This window comes from Odontomachus brunneus, unplaced genomic scaffold (assembly GCF_010583005.1).
Source record: "Odontomachus brunneus isolate Ranch 3 - 2012 unplaced genomic scaffold, Obru_v1 Obru_scaffold_027, whole genome shotgun sequence".
Lineage (NCBI taxonomy): Eukaryota > Metazoa > Arthropoda > Insecta > Hymenoptera > Formicidae > Odontomachus > Odontomachus brunneus.
This window is the reverse complement of record NW_022639477.1, coordinates 1,578,665-1,599,351: the sequence shown is the minus strand read 5'-3', so window position 1 is coordinate 1,599,351 and position 20,687 is coordinate 1,578,665. Positions and strand designations below refer to the sequence as shown.

General features: G+C 42.9%; 1 protein-coding gene across 3 annotated transcripts in view; it reads right to left on the bottom strand.

Annotated features, from left to right (window-relative positions):
* LOC116842782 (serine/threonine-protein kinase tricorner) overlaps positions 1-20,687 on the bottom strand; it is a 193,077-nt gene that overhangs the window by 161,013 nt on the left and 11,377 nt on the right. For all 3 annotated transcript variants that reach the window (XM_032812461.1, XM_032812463.1, XM_032812464.1), the window contains exon 2: positions 18,895-19,022. In XM_032812461.1, the coding sequence (XP_032668352.1) occupies positions 18,895-19,022 (128 nt within the window). The remainder of the gene's footprint in view (positions 1-18,894; positions 19,023-20,687) is intronic.

The window sequence follows — 20,687 nt, the reverse complement described above, 5'->3', positions numbered from 1 at the left end:
CCCGCCAATCGGAACAGGATGCGGCTCGTGCCGGTTGTCGACCGGCGAAAGGATGTTCACGGTGCGTGCGAACGAAACGTTAATAATAACGTATTGTGCGCGTGCGAGGATTAGCTGGTTACGCGGATTACGCGTGCGAGAGGCGCGCTCGAAAAAGGAGACGTCAGGTTTTTTCCATCTTTCCTCTCTCCTGCGTATGTCGCGGGTCCCCTTCGAAACACGTTACCACGCCCGTCGCAGTCTAAAGAGATTCTGGTTTGTTTTTCAAATATTTCAGTTTTTATGTAAATTTGCCGAAAATGACGCCGGTGGTGCGTTTCACACGGTCGAGTTTCGACCGTGGAAACTTCCCCGGTGGCAGCGGGGAATGCACGACTTGGAAATGAAAAACAATGAAAATGCATAAGGAGACAACTGCTGTCGGGTAGTGAGGAACTCATCGCGTATATATTTATATAAAACACACGGATGGGTCGCGCGTGTACTGCGCGTATATTTGAGGATATTAGGCGCGTAAAATAAGTCAGTGCACGAGATTTGTCAATTTTTGATTGAACTTTTGTGTGGAAAATTTGGATGTTAAGGGCAAAGTGGGAAGTTCTCATTAGATGTCTGAAAAGACACCAAGACTCGATGTTGTGTATTTTATTCACTCGAAAGGATCCAATTTCACTCTTGACGAAATCCTCTTATACGTCCTCTTAAAATGTTCAAAGCGTAATAAATATTCAAATAAAATATTTAAAACGTAATAAATATTCCTCTCTTTATCAAAAAAGAAATATTCTTTCAGCGAGACTTTTCGTTTAAAATAATGATTGCAGCATTTTACAATTAAAGTTCTTTTTTTCTCGGAGCGGGGAGGAGATTAGAATATCCTTCTTTTGGTTTTAAAAGAATCTTCTTGAGGCCGCAACGTAAGAGGATTTCGCCAAGGATGAGATTGCATTTTTTATTCGCGAAAAATATTGATCCTTCGCGAAATTGAATAATACTGCGCCTTAGACTTTATTTGACAAACACGACGGACCTTTTGCAACAACCTGATAGTAATATGAAAAGAGCGCGCGCCATAGTGGAGCCTCGCGAATGACTGACTTGACTTCAGTTAGAGAGCGAAGTCCGGTCGCAATAAAAATTCATGATGTACGCCACAATCGCACAGCGAGCGTGCGGCGCGAGAGAGATCCGGCGGTCGCCATAAAGATACGCGCAGATACGATCGTGTCACGTCGTGCACATACAGTAGTGCGCACCGCGTAATATGTTAATTAGTTGACCTGTATCGTCGCGCGGTCGCGCGTTGGTAAACACTCTGCTCTGAAGAGACATGCATGTGCGCGTTATTAGTCACTCACAAACAACTAAGCCAACTAAGTCAAACGTTTGCCCACATATTCGCGTATATTCCGCTTTTATACGAAGAAGAGCCTGGCGGAACTGATGTGGGTCGGTGAAAACGTTCGGATCTTCGATGTCTTTTACGACGGCAGGCCAGCCATCTGCGACGATCAAAATTTACGAATGCTGCCGCCGGATCGTCGGCGAAGGTTCACAAACAACGACGACGGCTACTCGGTAATTACGACGATTACGACGGTTCGTGAATGATTAGCTCCTATCGACTCAATCGGTCAATCCAATCTGACCGAACTTTTTTCACTCTTAATGTGATTACAATCAAAGGAAAAAAAAAAGAAATAAACTTTAGCTGCGAGATGTTACACGGAGAGAAAAATGTTTGGTATTTGTAACTACAATCACAGAGAAATAATTGCTGTAAATTGTGGTCAAGAAAACTTTTTTTTATTAAATTCTACTATAATGTTAATGATAATAAAACCTTTTTTATGTGCAGGTTACTACCACCACTTTCACGTTGGAGCAAAAAATATGGAAAATATGGTTATAATTTTTAAAAACAGTTATAATTTATTAGATTTATTATTATTATTATTATTTATTATAATTTATTATTTTTTATTATTATAATTTATTTAGATCAACCGTTTTTTGTCTCTCAGTGCATTTCCTGCAATTCAATATTTCAAATGAAAACCCTTATCGCAAGAGCATCATTATATTTCTCATAAAAAAGTGGACCATCAATAAAGAATTTAATAGATATTATTCGAACTTCTCTTCTGAATCAAGAAAAATATATTTACTTGAAGCAGAATGCCCTCTTACTATGGAAGAAACTTCTATTAAGAGCAAAACTTGTAGATAAAAGACGAACCTCAAGAATACTGCGCTTAGAATATTTTCCTCTCTTATTTTTTTCTTTCCTTACTCTTTTCACGGGAGAATCCTCTGGAGGCCGAGTGTAAGAGTGAAATCCTGTAGGATCCAGAGGATTCTGTCATGGATGAGATTGTACTTGTTTGAGCGTGGGTGAGCGAAAAATTGGAGGGCAAAGAGGGGATACAAGGGATGAAACGTCTCGTAAGACAATGCGCCGCGCTTTTCATATGCCATCGGCACTTTCGCGATCCAAACCGCAAGGTCGCCTGTCGGTTCCACTAAATGGAACAACGGCGATTACCAAGAAGGACAGTGATACTAAGAAGGCAGATAACAGCCCGGCATCCATTCAACGGATGGCGGCTCGTACCGATGAGAGCTCAATGTGCCCGCTGTGTGTTCCGGCGTGGCCACGCATCTCCGCCAAAGGCGTAACGCAAATGTTTACGGGCCGCGGTTATCGAGTGCAGTTTATGCGACGGCTCGCGGTAATTTAAAGGTGAACGGTATCGTCGCTTATGTGTTGGGAGGGAGCGAGCGAGAGGACGAAGAACACGACACTGATGGTCCGTGAAAGAAATATGTCTCCGATATTTATCGGCCGACGCGAGTCGACGTATCAATTATCCCGACCATCATATCGCGGCGTGATGGGACACACTCCGTTTAAATATGCCATTACATTCAATTAGCCGGCGACATTTTCGTTAAAAGTTCGAGATAAGATTTCGAGGTGCGCGGCAGACGCGCTGGATCTTTTAATTTCCAGATTACCGCGACTCTCTCTCTCTCTGATTGGGCCGTGCTTCGTTAGCCGCGAGTGACAATTGAAAAATGAAGCCCGTACGACATAGACGGTAAACACACGTCGGCGTTAAATCATAACGATTAATGAATTTCGAGATTTTCATGCTTTCTTAAGGCGCGCACACACCGGGGGAGGGCACGTAACTGTAACGGTGGGATTAACGTAAAATCGTGGGATCGCGCAGCGGCGAGGGATCGGTGATAAAAAGTCGATGAGAAATGTATAGCGGTGTATTCGGTGATTCGTTTCCGGGTCGCCTCGAAAGTAGGTATCGGACGGTAATTTTGAAAATTGGCCGATATAAACAGTGGGGAATATAATAACGGAATCATGGATACGCGCCAAGAAATTACGAGGGGATCGAGAAACGACGGCGGCAGCGGCGGCGATCGGGAATAACGTACGGAGAGAATGCGACGGGGATCTCTCAAGGCGGCCCGGCAGAAGTGGGTTAACAATCCGTACGGCTAATTAATGATTTCATTTAATAAGGCACCCGGCACAACTCTCCGCGCGCAATTACCGACGTCAAGACTAGACCACGTTCTAACCTTCGGCCGTTGGTCAAGTGGCACCGATAAAGTCGAAATTTTCCGTAGAAAAATAAATTAAAAAAGACAAAGGAGGAAAGAAAATCAGAATAGTTTCTTTAACCGGGATCTCATTTCCAACAAAAAAGAACTTTATTAATAATTCTGGAGAAAAGTTTGACTGATATGAATTTTCGAACTTTATTTCCGAAAAATAACTTTGTTAATATAATCCCGCAAAAAAGGTTTGACTGATATAAACAATTCCCAAACTTTATTTCTGGAGAAAAGGTAACTCTATTAATAATAATTTCGGAAAAAAGATTGACTGTGATATATCCAAATTTTACTCGTTTTCGGAGTAATAACTTTATTAATCTTTCGCGTACCATCATATTTTTTGGGTCATACAACCTGGGTCGGTCGAACTTGGGCAATTTTGAATTACCGTAGCTTTATTGAAAAGAAATATTTTTTAGTATTTTTTCCAAAGATATCGAAAAGTCTCAGCTATGAGACAGTAACATGATAAAATTAAAATCTGCAGATATGCTTTATTTTGAGATTTTCCCGGAAATGTTCACTTTCTTTACGAAAGTCGACGAACGATTGAATATTTTTTCGGGTCCCACTGACCTAACATTGTACGCGCAAAGAGTTAATGATTCTGGAAGAAAGGAACTTTATCGATACAAATAAGTTTCAGTTAAACAGATGACATTGAATGGCTGATAGTTTCAACAGCTTATACAAACGCTTGAAATCCGCGCTGCGTAACCGGCCACCACGTTCGATCGCCTTCGCGATTACACATCAGTTCCGAATCAAAACGCAGCGAGGTGTGTGCAGGCCGGATAGAAGCTTTAGATTCAGATCAGTGAGATCAGAGTTTAAATGAGGAGAGTACGGAAAAATATTGGTTTTTGATTGAAATCTAAGAAATAAACATAAGAAAATGACGAGAGGTCAGATAATATTTCCGTTAAATAAAAGGGAGCCTTTCTAAGGTACGTTTGTGTGATAATTGAAATTCTACCTAACACAATTCTGAATTCTGACATTCTAGTCAACTGCTTAAGAAGTTTATTTACTTAAGCCAAAATGCTTTAAATTATACAGAAATCTTGTTTATTTCGCAGTGAAACACACATTGGCAGTTAAAGTTTCATGCGATTTGTCTGCATCGTTTGTGAAAAATAGAAAGTGATATAAAGAAATTATCGTTAGAAATGTTACATATTAGGAAACGCGTCACAGAAGAAAGAATAGTATTCATACTATAACGTTTTTGTGCAATGGTCGATTGTAGATCAGAAAACTGCTGTTTTATGCCTTTGAGTAGTATTGTGTGAAACTTGGCAAGGTGGTATCGTGAAATTAGTTTCGAGTTAACATTATTTCAAATTAACTGTTATTTAGACAGTAGAAGTAAATATAGAAGAACGTTTTGTTTGATAAATAGAGAATGAACGATGTGCCCAAATACTCTCGTTGGCCGGGTATACTTAAAGTATATATGTAAATTTTTCTGCAAGTTTTTCGTATATTTTTAAGCCTTAAACTCAATGAGTAAACTTCTTAAAGGGATGCCACTACTTGAAAACTTTACCGACGAAACACTGACTTCTTTCTGCAAAATTTATGTCGCATTGGATGCACAGAATTACAAGCGCTTTCACACACTGAAAGTACGTGCAATGATAAATTGGAGCGTCACCCAATATGCGTGATGAAAAAGATTAAAAAACATTTTTAATCAACAACTCAAGCTGTTAGTTGGCGTAAATATTTATATATTTAATACAAAAGTTCTGCAGACAGCCTAGCCGCGTTAGTCGAATATTTCGACAAACATTTCTATATTTCTATACAACCGCATTTAGAAGCTTCAAAATATACGAAAAATTTACAAAAAGATTCCTATATACGCGTGATTATGTTTCCTGTTAACATGGTAAAACAGACTAGTACACGTTTATGTAAGACTTCTATGCACAAGAAATATGTACAAAAAATGTACAAAAAACAGAGTATGACGTTTGTCGACACGTTTCTCCTCATTTTAAGCGCATAGTCTACCATTGTAGACCATAATATTTCGTTCCTCACAAGTGAGGTTTATTCGGCTTTCAAATCACCGTATGAAGTATTAAAATTCAAAGTTTTCTAATGCTAGAATGTTTAGATCTTTTCGAAAATATATACATGGTATATAGACTATGTATGTAAAACAGGGATGTATATCCGATTAGTGCTGTACGAACAACGTTGCGTCTACGTCTGCGGACCACGCGCCTCCTGAAGGGTTAAACTCGCTCAACGGTCAAATCCGCCCTGATTCGCCTCGCGATTCCTCCGATTGGCACGATCGCCGCGGCCGGCATAACGATGCCGAGTAATTAGCGATAAAGCGGCAGACGCCAGCGCGCGGCGATTCGCATGTGAAGACGGCGCCAGACAACGATTCCACGATGACCAAGAGTTATGCAATGCATTAAGGGACAGTGGCCGCGGTGTGCGCGGATGAATCCACCGTGTGCGAGTGCAGCGCGACGCGACGCGACGCGCACGCACGCACGCACGCACGCACGTTTACGGCTGCCCGAGCGTGCCCGCGCGCGTGTGTACGCGTGTTAAGCGCGTTAATGATCCCGGGGCGTCTTGAATATCTTATTAAACGGCCGAGAGCCGCACGTCTTGTGCCCCCGACGTGTTCCGAAGCGTGAGGAGAGCTCGTGCCACGCGTCTCGCCTCGTTTCTTTTACGAGCGCGCCGGCGCTATTAAGCGCCGACCGCGCCGCCGACCTCGAGGCAGCGAGATGGAAATCGATGCGTTACGCTGATATCGAAAGAACGGTACTGTGTCCCAGCGCGGCGGCGGGAATTCGCACAAGCGGCCGTGTGCAGGCGGAACACATGCGATATGTGATATCGACTCGCCGGGCCGGATATCGGCCTTCGAGAGAACGTGTGCTTTGCCCTTAATTCCTTATTTAACGCGACGCCCCCGACGCGTTCCCCGAATTCTCAAGAGGTCGCATCAAAGGTTCACGAGAGCGCAGGTGAACGAGTCCTGATCGGCGATCGCGGGAAAGAAAGTGACGTGCGAAAATCGAGGCGGTGGGAGGGGATAGAAAATTGAGAGCTGACAATCCGCCGGCGTAATTATCCGGAAGTAGTTTCTCCTCGCAACCATGTGCCGCCCGCCGGTGTCTGTACATACCTACATGGTCTGCACGTACATTAAATCTCGAGGCGGCTGATTTGAACCGCCGATTTGTACGCTAATCTCGCGATAATTGGACGTTAGAGGTAGAAGCGCCTTAGCGGCGAGGGAACGCATTGAACGGCAGCGGCGCAGAATGCGAATTCCGCCTGAATATTTTACCGTCTCCCACCCCATTCCGGGTTCTGATGGAAATTAAACATGGATCTGAATCGGCCGACCTGCATAATTCCATTTAAATGACCTACTGATCCAGAAGGATACTTCCCGAGCGCACTCACAAATATTTGCGGACTTCGTGGAATATCTAGATGAAGAGGGGACGCTAAAGCGGACGACGAAAGTTCAAGAGTGTCAATAACGTAAAGACGAGCGCGTTAGGACGTCATGTCAAATAAGCACTAATACAATCGCGCTACCCACATTTCGTATTTCTTGCATGTATGGACTTTATATGAATGTGTGCCGCTTTGTTTTACCGTATTCAGCGAGAAACAATCAAATGTATATGGAAATTTTTCTGCGAGCTTTCCGTGTATCCTTCAGTTTCTAAACTCAGTCAATTTCCCTTCTAAAGGCGAACATGTTCTTGGAAATTTCCCTGAGCGGAGCGAGCACACGTTTCGTACGTGTAAGCTGCAGAATCCTTGTATTGAACAATTCTTTACGCTGACAATTCGAGAAGTCAATTTTGAGATTTCTTATAGTTCCCGCTAGCAGCAGTGATCCGACTCATTTCTGCACGTACTCTCATTGTATAAAAGCATGCTGTTTGTAACATGCTGCGCAATCAATACGACATAAACTTTGCAGAAAAAGTCAACATTTTACTGAAAAAGTTTTCAAATACGACATTCCCTTAAAAGGCTGAATCGAGAAGAATTAAAAGATCGAGATATTCCACTGTCTTATCTCTCAATCGCGATAAGTTTCGCGCGCTCTTCATCCAATTAACTCGTGAAGATTAACATGCTGAGAAAAATCATCCTCCTCCATCGCGCGCAACTACGTCCTCTGCGTCACGATATAAATCGGCCGGTAAGATGTCATAAATTAGGAATGTTCCTAATGCGTTTTGGCAGGTCACGAAAAACGTTATTTTCGCCGACAATCCCGTCGACTCGATTTGACGGTTGTACCGGAAAATTAAGAAGAAAGCGAAGGAAGATTAAGACAACGAACGTACATACATACGTATGTCATAAGCCGTGATTATCAAGCAAAATATAACTAGATCTGACATTATAATGATGACAGCGAGGACGACGGAGACCAGAGCGATTACTGCGAATCGGCTTTCCGGAATCTAAGATGAGACGATTAAACGGAGCCTCTTTTACCGCTATTCGCAGCGATGGACGTGAACGCGCCGTGTACGCGATCAACGACACCCGAAAATACACGACCGCGCTTGTCATCGCCGAGCCAGAACATCGTGGTAGGATAAAACACTCAATTATTGATTCCCATTAATCATAGACTCTCTAGGAAAGTCCGGTTTTTTTCGCGACTAGAGGCGATTGTTCGAAGTTTCAATGGTAAAGTTCTCTTTTGGAATCATTGAGTATATGCAAGATGTTCAACTGGTCGCATAAAAAGCTAAATTTTTTTTCTAAAATGTTAATGATTAAGAAGGTGTCAATAATATTGGGTGTTTTAGTATTCGTACGCGTACTTAGTAGGGTAAAACATCCAACTATTGATGCTCCTTAGTCATGGACACTCTAGAAAAGCCCGGTTTTTCTTGCGACCAGTGACGGTTGTTCAAAGTTTCTTTCTTTTGGAATGCAAACAAGAAGTTCAATTGCTAATTCCGTGAGAAACCGGGCATTTGCTAAAGTGTCAATAATTAAGAGGTCGTTAATAATAAGGTGTTTTAGTACTCGTACCTAGTAAGGTAAACATCCAATTATCGATCGCTCTTAGTCATGAACACTCGAGAAAAGTTCGGTTTTCCTCGCGACTAATGGCGGTTGTTCACAGTTTTAGTTGTGAAATTCTCTCTTTTGGAATTATTGAGTTCAACTGCTGGTTTCGTGAAAACCCGGGTTTTTCCCAAAGTGCCGATAGCTAAGGGGTCGTCAATAAAATTGGATGTTTTAGTACTCGTGCTTGTACTGCACTTCGCATGAGCGTCCGACAATCATTAGGATGCACACTTGACCCAGAACACCTACAACACAGCCACAGGCAGGATTCCATAAGCTCTCCCCCAGCGCGACCAGGATACGAAAAAGCTGGCGTACGACACAGAGAAAGGGGAGAGAGGGAGGGGACCCATCTGGCATCGGTTCAAGGGGCGGCGTGACCCAGCTAAAATACCGCAGTATTCCCCTACATATCGCGCGCTAGGTGAAAATACCGCGAGAATGGCTACACGAAAAACGGCTGATTCGCCTTCAGGTATTCGCGACGCCGTAAATCTCGCGCGGTCGCGTTCCAGAGGTGGTGTCTCGGGAACTAAAACGCGTCGCGCAGCATCGTCTTCTGCCGTCACATTACCTCCTCGCTCTCGTCTTGGATTCCGCGCTTTATCTCAGCCGGAGACTATTGTACGTGTAACAAAAAGAGAGATCTTTCGTGTGGCGCCGAGTATCGATGTGTTCGCAGTGCCTTTGCGAAGAACGCGCGTATCCTTAATCGTGCGAATTATGTGCTTAACTCCTTCACCCTCCCGCTAAAGACAATTATAGTCGTTCCACTAGAATTATAATACGTTTCGTTTTAATTGCGCGTATTATACGTTAATTGATTCCGTATAATAAACTACTATTTAATATGCTCGCATGTTACCGCATTAGATGAATATTAAAACTATACTTTTATGCAAATGTTGAGTATTTATACTTATGGTGCAACTGCTTCATTAATATTTGCACTTAATCGTGACGATGTGACCACAATAGAGAATTTAAATAAAAGATCATTTTACTCTCTTTCCCCGAAACTCGTATTTTCTTACAAAAGAGAATATCAATTATACGCGGCGGGAATTATATATATCAGATTTTAGCGGCACGAGTAAGCTCGAGCCTATTTCCGTCGAGCCGGATAAACTTTATGCACGCGCTCTCGCGGCAGTGCATAGGTCGAGACGATATTTAATCTCACGCCACGTCCGAATTTACATTTTTCTCGAAAGCGGTTTTATCGCGCTTTGAAATCGTACCTGCGAACTGCGTCCTCGCGGAGCACATATCAGGACATGTGAAAAGCGCATGGAACACGAAGCAAGCACTCTCGCTCCGCGTTAGCCCTACGAGAGAACACGCGATTTTTTTTCGCACGCACGATACGTGTACATACACTGAATTACAAAACGGTTTGGACGCATTCGAGCATCGGAGATGTCAGAATTGAGAGGCACTGCTGACGCATTTACGCATGAATCGGTTATGACAGGAGTCGAAGTGACGGGGTGTGAAAATAAATTGGTTCGATTCTATGTAGTAAGCAAGCCGAATTCTCTGTTCGAATTCTGTGATACTCCTGATTGAAATGCTGAACTTACTAGGATTTAGAATATATTTCGAATCAATCAATTTAATGGCTACCGATGAACTTTTGCGACAGATTTGTGGATATATAAACTTATGAAACAAGTAACATTTATTTTAGGGCAGTACGCATTTTTCTGCATAGTTTTGTTGATAATGACTTGTCACATAAGTAGGGAGCAGCAAGAGACGAGAAATTAAGTACAAATTAAGTACACTCGCGTGGCGAAGGAGGCATTAACGGGCCATGGATTAGCCGGAGCGGACTCGCGGATGCGTTATTTTCGAAGGCGCTCTCGTCACCGTAGTTCGACGGTGAGAATCAGCGGTGCGATCACACGAGTACGTTCCGAGGCAGGATTTCCACTCTGATAACGTGAACGCGTTCGCGATATATCGCGATGGCAACAATGACGCGGGCTCAACAATACGAAGGCGGCGCGCAAACCTCGCCACTGTTTTCCGGAAATGCGCCGCGGATCGGGTCAAGTGGGCATGGTTCGTTAATCTCTCTTGAGAGAGAGACGGTCCTTCCTACCCGCAAATCGACACGCGAGCTCGCTCTGATCCGTTCCTTGGGCTCGCGTCGGAAAAACAAATCACATGCACGCGGCATGAATCGTATTTATTTACCGTATATCCAGTTAAGGTAAAGGTAGTACCCAATTTACGTATCTAATCCGGGACATTGATATTGTTTTGGTCCTTAAATGCAAATATTCCAACATACTTTCAACATACACTCAATACTTGTACATATATTTTATGTTGTGGAGATTTTAATATCTATATTTAAAGAGCAGAACAATGTGTGTCCAGGACTAAGTACACGTTCGGACATTGGTGCTTTTATCATACTTAGACTTTATACAAGTTCCAAACAAACACAATCAGTAAAGGTCGACACAACAGTTAAAGATTTGATCAAAGTTTTGACTTTAAGCGTTAGTGACAAAGTTTGGGAAGAAAGACAACGTGCGATACACAGGCTTTTTATGAGTGAAAAACTATGCTTTCGCGTGAGGCGGGTATACAGAGAAAATGTGATAAAAATGACGTCAAAATTATTTCATTTTGCGCTGTTTCTTGTCAAGCGGGACTATACTGACGTTGTAACACGAATTACTAAAGAGATTATAAATTTGGCGATCTACTGAATATACAATGTGGAAAACAGAGTCAAATAACGATTTAACGAAATAATTTTCTAGTAAAGAGTCAAATGTTCACAACATCTTTAAAGGAATATACAGAAATTTTGGTCATATTTTCAGCATGATCCAAGATCGCAGAAACTTTTTCTAATTTTCACCACATTTTCTCCAAGTACGGGCGCGTCGAAATTCATCATTCTTTTTCTTTTTAAAAACGGTTATTAAGTTCCAAAGATATAATACGAAGGAAAGCATTTCGCTTCCGAGGACACTGCTCGACTTAGCGGACCGGCATTTTTCCCAGAAGCGTTTCTCTCCTTTGACTCTCACAGTTACTGCTGACAATTCTCCATGCGCGTCCCTGCGAATCTAACATTCATCGCGCGTCATAGGAAAACTGTAATATTAAAAGCTGAGAACGCGCTCGCTGTGAGCCAACGTTGCCGTGAGATCGCTGCTATGACCATTAGCTCCGACATTTTTACCACGATGCGCGCGCGACGGTATGCAATTTTCATCGCAAACGACTCGAGGAGCGCACGAGCCGAGAGGCCGAGACGAGGGAGTGCGTTTCCTCGAGCAGGGAAGTCGCAGAGCGCCGTGCTCGTGGAACGTATTTGGCAACATCGATTTTCGACCAGCAGGGTCCACCGCATGATGCAATTTAGATGAAGTCTAACTTGCCCTCACGTGTATCGCAGTTTCTCTCGCGACCGCGAAAGAATATTCGCGGAGAAATACACACGCAATTGTGTCTCCTCCTCCGTATGTGTATATGTGTGTGCGCGCGCGCATGTGTAGTGTGTCGTCTCGCGTCGGTTCTTCCTGCGGAAGTCGCGAGAACAATGGTCCTTATATAATGCATTCCGTTCCGCGCATCCACGAGCCGATACTCGCGTCTCTCGTATTTATATTTCTCCCTTTTTCCCGAACTTCCCCCCTGCGTCGCAAACTCTCGCGCAAGGAAACACGCGCGCAGAATACGACGTGAAGAGCGCGAAGGAACACGAGGGACAATGGCAGGACTCTCGACGCGATGGCGAGACGCGACACAGTTTCGACCCTCGAGACTCGCGTCGTTCTTCGCCGACGGCGCGCCCCGACGTCGCGGAGAAAGCGACACTCTGAATCCGCGCGCGGATAGATTCGCACGCACAGATGAGACGGTCGACGCCGATACCACCGTGTCACGGATCTACATTTCGACCTAGATTCGCAGCACGGTGTTGCTGTGTGTAAATCGTCGCGCGGCGAGCCCGGACGCGTCAGCAACCTCGCGTCGCTCAACGACGGAATTCTTTTGTTCCCCCACGTGCTCGCCCGATAACCTGCTCGCGGAGATGCCGGGCTGATGATAGTGCCAGGTCAGAAACGTCGCCGTCGAGCGAGCGCCTCGTTCTCCTTCGGCCCGAGAAAGGCGTTATTGACTATAATGAAGCCGAGACGAGAGGTGGAACAAAGGCAACGCGTTGCACACGGGGCAGCCTAAGTAAATAGCGGTCCGCACACGTCGCCGTCTTCGTGCAACTCGCGTGTTCCGCGAGGGAGAGGACGGGGGGGAGGCGAGAAGGAAGAGGAGGAGGAAGAAGAGCGGCAGCAGCACTTGAACTTCCACGCAATTGTCTCCGATTTTAGACGGACGTTGACTTCGACTAATTGAGGAAACGTCCTCTTTGATGCGGCGCGCGCGCGCACGCGCCATAAAGCGCATCACGTACCCACTGGCTTGCGCATATTTCGACATATTTACGTGGCGGGGGCGAACGCGCGAGCCTTCGTCTCCTCGACAACGACTCGAAAAGAGCAGTGTCGTGAGACACCTACCGCAATATGTACCCCCCTGATGATCTCCATCGCGCAAATCACCTGCCGCGAGCTGGCCTCGTACGCATGTGTTCTCGACTAACGGTTTCAGAAATGAACGACGAGTAACGAGTATGCGAGTGATAAAATCAAGCGACAACACGGAGAAACCGGAACGCCACCGATGCAAAATGGTCTCCTCAGGGCAAGTTCAACGGTCAACCAGCGGTGACCCGGTAACGAGTTTCTCGGAATAAAAACCACCTAGTCGCGGGTAACCGTAAACCCTCGGGATTTTCGAGAGCGCAGCGCGCGTTAGAAGGGCCATTACGGATACGCGCGACCTAGGACGAATGAGAAATTAATTAATTCCCGGGACGAGTTCGTCGGGACTCCGCGAAATGTGAGAACTTCGCAGAAAGAGAAGAAGAGGAGAAAGCATCGCCTGAACGATCGACTCGAGCGAGCAAGTCAGCATCAAAGAGGGATAAGCCGCGCGATAAGGGGCTGAGCACAATAAAAGAAATAAGGAATAGGGAATCGAGAACAGAGAACAGGAAACAGAGAATAGGGAACAATTCAATATTAAAACATGAAACCTAATTCATCAACGCAGAATAGAGGAACAGGAGAATAGCGTTATTTCTTGTTTTCAGTATTCCTCATTCCTTTATTCTCTGTTTCTTATTCCTTTTATTGTGCTCAGCCCTTAAGAGATCGACTTATTTACCATTTTGTCCCCATCCCCGTCACTTTACTTTAACGCAGCTTGCTGTCTCCGCTATCTGCCGTGTTCTTACGAACACGCGAACGGTGATTTATCTCGTCGGTCACGACGAGAGTCGTCTCTCACGACCGCCGAATATTTCTCCGCGCGCGGCGTATCAATTAGCGCATAATTAGCGGCGGGGCGTCGATTCGGCGGATGCGCCGGATGCCCCGATGTGAAATCGAAGCGTCTCCGACCGCTCGTGAACGCGAGGATTGCGCTCGACGAGACACCGTTGCACTCGAGGGACTCTACATTCACGGCACGATCCTCGTCGCGCCGATGAACACGCGGCGAGAGCGCGGCTCGCGCGTGGTTCAATGGACCCGCAGCTAACGTAATCGCGACATGCAAAATTATGCGTTCTGAGAATGCGCGCGCTGCTCTCGTACGTGTATACGACTCGATGAAGACGCGTTTAAAACGCCAGGGCGCTCTTAGTCGCGCAGCGGAGCACCGCTGAAAGCCGCCGGCGGAGGAAAGGCGACAAGGGGGGAGAGCTATTTTCTTTCGCTGAATAATTATGACAGTTGGGAGAAAGCGCGGCGCACCTACTAGTACGGCTGCTGCTTGCCCTCTCTTTCTCTTTTTCTCTTTCTTTCTTTCCGTCCCGTCGCGCGTTACTCACACAGCCGCAAACGGATAACGCAACGGATTTATTCCTTAAGGGGACTGGAGGGTCAGATTGCCTGAAAATCGTGCTTGTTCTTTCATAATTTTTTATGATAAACTATGAATATGCGAATGAATATGAGAAAGTGTTATTTTGACGTGTATTTATACAACATATAAAGAGAAGAAAAATATAATTTTAATGATCAAATACTCAATATAAGTGTATGCTACATGCAGTTAAAATATATTTCGTTTTTCTTTTCAAGCTCGTTATTTTGCAGTATTTTGCATCTTGACTCTCGGTGATTCAATTAACCTGAATTTTAACTTGTGTGAACTTGGCACACCATATTTAAAAATGTGACATTTTTTTAGAGTTCTGATACTCTCTTGAAAAGTTCTAGAGCTCTATGCAACAATTTTAAATAGTTCCGGTCATTAAATACAAAAAAGTAGACTTTCAAAAAAAGGTGTGCTAACTTCACGCAGCGCACCTAATCAGTAAAATTAACTATTTCTTTGCAGTTCCGGTTTGTTTTACAATAGTTCTAGAGTTCTATATCATATATAACAATAGTTCTAAAGAAATAGTTGATTTTATTGATTAGGTGTGCTGCGAGAACGTAGCGCACCTTTTTTTAAAAGTCTATTTTTTTGTATTTAAGGACCGGAACTATTTAAAATTGTTGCATAGAGCTCTAGAACTTTTCAAGAGAGTATCAGAACTCTAAAAAAAATGTCACATTTTTAAATATGGTGTGCCAAGTTCACACAAGTTGAATTTTAGGTATAAGATTTCCGTAAACTTGTCGTTATCGTGTGAACCACTGACAAATTCGTGAAAATATTTAATTTCAAAATATTAATTTTTTTACTATAAAAGAACTGAAAATTTAATAATATTCCATTAAAATATTTGCAATTTTGTTAACTTTTACTCAATTTCTATTATAGTGGTTCACACGATAACGACAAGCTTACGGAAATTGTCTAAATTCAGCTTAATTGAACCACCGAGAGTCAAGATATTACTGCAAAATGACGGCCTTAAAAAGAAAAACGAAATATATTTTAACTGCATGTAAATATATTTTAACTATACTTATATTGAGTATTTGATCATCAAAATTATATTTTTCTTCTCTTTATATGTTGTATAAATACACGTCAAAATAACACTTTTGCATATTCATTCAGTTTGTCATAAAAAATTGTGAAAGAACAAGCACGATTTTCAGGCAATCTGACCCTCCAGTCCCCTTAAGTAGGCGCGTGATTTTTTATGTGTATAAAATCTTTCATTTGTATCTGTAAGTAGACTAACACTGTAATTCTAAGCAGAATCGTAAGTCTCGTAACTTGTTCTCGTAAAATTCGTAAAAATTTATGAATAAATTTACTATCGTATGCAATATCATATGTCGTATAATCACTTGTAAATATCGTAAATTACATGAAGTCGTAGATATTTACGAGTAATTGTATGACATATAATATTGCATAGAATTGTAAATCTATTCATAAGTTCTTACGTATTTTACGAGAACAAGTTACGAGACTTACGATTCTGTTGAGAATTGCAGCATAAGATATATGTTGAGCATAAAATATCTTCTGAACATTACAAGCTAAAAATCTGGGGAGTGAATTTTGCAACAAATAATTACTACGGAATTTTGTAATCGAAAGATACATCGACATTTTGCAGTAATTAACTGTTTGCTTATATCTTAGGAACTGGAATGTGCTGTTGGAAGAGTTGCTATATTTCCGGTGAAATCTACTATCTCCCTCAGCATAACAAGATAAACCGGACATTAATCAATGAAAATTTTCTTAGACTTAAATAATCGGTGAATCGATAATTAAAATTAATCAATCGTCATATATAAAATTGCAAATAATCTATTATTAGTATATTAATTAATTAGTGTATGGTCTTAATCACATAAAACATCGAATCAAAGTTTCATGAGTTAATTTCATCAAGATCCATGAGACTATTTGTGACTTGATATATGACAATTCATCAATTTCGATAACTGAAATGCCGATTATTTTTGTAAAAAAAAAAAAAAAATATTATCGATTAATGCTCAATCTTACCGATAATCTATTCCTGCATTACTAGAAACATAGTACAATTTTAAAGAATTTGTATGAAAAAGAGAAAACTATGAATATTTCCTCGTGTATACTTGAAAAATATTTCATTTCATATTTCTCATTAGAGAAACATTCGTTTGTTTCTGCGTCTAGGTCAGTTTGATTTCCATGCGTCCATATACAAGAGAAGATTGAAAACGCGCACGTCGTCATTGCAGATCGAATGGTTGCAAATTTCATACCGTATCCGTCGGTCGGTATTTCCGCGTTCGCGCGACGCGAGTTTGTCACGGAATCGTCGAAATATTTGCCCGCGGTGGAAATACTCCTCCACGGAGAGGATTTTAGCTTGAGGCTCTCTCTTTCTCTCTCTCTCTCTCTCTCTCTCTCTTTTCCTCTTTATGCGGACATGCACGGTCGAGCACGGTGGCATTGCACGCGTGACGTTACATCGCAGTTAGATAAACCCCATTGAAACTCAACGTGGCCGCGCGGACAGGACGCGCCGCAACTATACGATCGCTGCGGCTTCGACTGTGAATTCAAATTAATTACAGCAATAACATATCGCGCGTAACGTAAAAGAGAAAAAATTACCAAGATTACGCAAAGCCGAAACCTCAATGACACGCTATAAGAAAGCGGAAAAGAAGCTCGTGCTCTCTATGCTGAAAGAAACTAATTTCCAGACTTATTTTTGTAACAGCAAACCGCTTTCGACGGCGACATTAATTGAAGATAAGAAGTCCCGGGATGTTAAGTGTCGAGAAAAGAAGAAACAAGGCAGAGAAGAAAAATAAGAAAGAAAGAAAATGAATTGCAATTGCAGTAAGAGTCCGCGAGTTTCGGTACGATTTGGCGCGAAGGAGCACGGACAGATTCTCATGGAAAAACGAGGAAAAGGGGATAAAGGTCTCTCGTATGTCCATTCGATCGACCTTTCGACGCTCCTTTTCGGTAGAGGCACGTTACACGTGGCGCGATTGTGCGTTTCAAGGTGAAATCAAGAATTCGACGAACGTTCCGAACGCACTACGCGGAAAGAATAAAAGATATATGGCGAGGCACTTTGCGTCTATCCAGCTCGTTACCCTTCCGCGATCGCAATCTAATACGGAACGAAAGGCAAGGTAAGGACCGTTTTGCGGCTACGACGCGACGGTCGTCGTCGAGAAGAGACGGCCGATCCCGCCGTGTCGCGCTGCGAGCTTCCGTGACGGGACGATTAAAGCGATTAATGAGCGAATTCTTTTCGTGTTTTCCTCGCGTAGAAACGAAACCGAATGGGAAATTGCGCGCGCGAGTCCGTCAGCGACGCCATAGAGATCTGACGAAAAACCTCGATATTAGGTTACTCGGAAAGTTCGTTTCAAATTTTTGTTATAAATTCAGTAAGAAACCTTCCTTTTGGAGCAAAGATATCATGTAACTTCTTAAAAGATGGGCCAAGATCGTTCAACAAAACAATTACCAATTTACCATATTTATATTTGGTATATTTTTACATATTTGCTTCAATAGAATTTATTTTTGTGTAAAATATTGCGCTCTGAATTTATATAGAAAATGGAAACGAACTTTCCGAGCAACCTAATTGTATATAGATAATAACATATAAATAAGAAGTCGCATTTGAATAATAAGATGCGCGCGTTTATCGAGAGAGAGAGAGAGAGCACGCCGACCTCCTTCCACATTGTAATACGCAGGATAAAGCGCAGGCCAATGTCCCGCAAGAAAAAAGACCGACGGGATAAAGGGCAAAACATACACTTGAGAACAGCTGCGAAGCAGCGGCGTGACTCTCGTTCTTTGCGCTTATTCTTATGCAGTACGAGAGCGCGCTGCACTTGAGTGCGTACCGGCAGCGCGGATCGACCGAACCGAACGTAGCCTTCGCCTCGACATCGCGACTTTTGTCGCTCCTTGCTCGGCTGCGATTTCGTTTGGAAAACCGCGCCGTCGGGAGACACGAAAGAAAGAAAAGACACAGGGAAAAGGAGAAAGGCAGGAGAAACTCTTGCCAGAGCGGAAAAGCGACTCACGTGACTCTTTCTTACGCGAGAATTTGAAAATATACGCGCGAACGCCGCTGCCGGCCCGAGTGTTTTGATTACGGTAAACGTCAGTGTGCACACTCACCTTCTTGATTGGGATTGTTGGCGTTCGGATGCGAAGTCAGGGAAGACGGTGTCTCGTCCTCAGCGACGCCCATCGTCGTAGCTGCCGTTTGCTGATGATGCGTCTCCACTTCCGTCGCCTCTTCGCACCTGCGTATCAATTAGAGAGAGATATTTATGTAATGTGAACTTTTTGTCGTCTCGCGCGGTTGAGCAACTCTTGCGATAATAAAAGTCAACGGAGACACTAATATTAGTACCTCTTCTTTCACTTTTGTTATCTTTATTTTTATCTTCTTCATATGTTCTTTTTATTAGTACTTGTGACTACTTCTGCATTATCGCGATTTATCATTTTTCTTACGGAGAAAATATTGTAGTAAAAATTACATTAAAATTGTATTTCTTTCAACGCGATATTTTCTTGTGTGTAAAGATATACTAAAAATGTAATATAAATTACTAAAAATAGTATTTGTAATCACTAAAAATAGTAAATTCATCGACTTACTTAATATATACGATATAGAAAACATTCAAGTAATTACAATAATTCTGTAGTAAAAAATCAAACGTGCATAATATTTTTAAGCACATACATAGTAATTTCGGTCATAATTTTGTATTGTCCAAAATTACAAAAATTTTGTTGTAATTTTTATTACAATATTTTCTCCGTGCATTTCTGCATGACGGCTGCCTGCGCTTTTCTCCTAACTTATATGTTAATGGGATATTATTTTGCAAGTATAATATAAATCAGGATCCTCTTCTATTCTCTTTAGGAAAAATTTCATTTCACCACGGCAAAATTGTTCACGGTTAGTTAAGACTCGTTCGTAAGATATGTTTCCCCAATAGAATATTATCCTCAAGCTCACAATAAATCAGTATTCCATTCTATTTTCTAGGAGATGAGTTTTTACACATTTTTGCGTTTTTACAAAGATTTTCTAGGACGAGTTTTGTCCGAATTTCATGGACTGTTACGTAAGTCGAACAGCATACGTTTTACATAAATAATATTCAAGGCATGAAGAAACATAATACACATGACGGCTGCGACACATGCTATTCGTCACGCGCCGACTCAGCTTTGCTCTCATTTGCGCATTTGCGCGTTGCACAGTGCGCTGCGCTGATTTTGCTGTCATTTGAGGCGAATTCAGCGCATTAGTCTCGCTCGGGATGACTTTGCTTTGAAAATTGTTCTCCTCAAGAACAAAAGTGAACACGCCGAGTGCATTTCCGACCTTCCTCGTCCATGAAGCTCCGTCGACATTTGATGGAATAATAACCGCGAATCTACAAATTCGCGCACAGGACAAAACGACAGTACAAAGCGGAAATCGGTACGGAACTCACTTTAGCTTCTCTCCCCCCTCGCTTCGCCCTTCTCCAAATGCACTGCAAAACCGACGTAAAAAAGTAGAGATCAGGACGTGCCGCAGAGCAAAAGTCAAAGAGGACATAATTGTGGGATTGAAATATCGGAGACCGCGAGCGGGACTTGTCATTTTGACGAACCTCTGAAAACGCGTCAGGCGGAGAGCGTTAAATGATACCGTAGCGTCGACAAAGAACCAACGGCAAACGGTGGGAATCGACCGCGGCCGCAGAGATTTCATGCCGATGGTCGAGCATCGTTGCATCTTGCCGCATGCACCTACGCGTAACCCGGCGCACTGCAGCGGTCAGAGGCATTCATTGGATCACCGGGCTTCCGCCAACCTCTCGTCCTCCACCTCCTCCTCTCACCATCTGTCTCTCTCTCTCTCTCTCTCTCTCTCTCTCTCTCTCTCTCTCTCTCTCTCT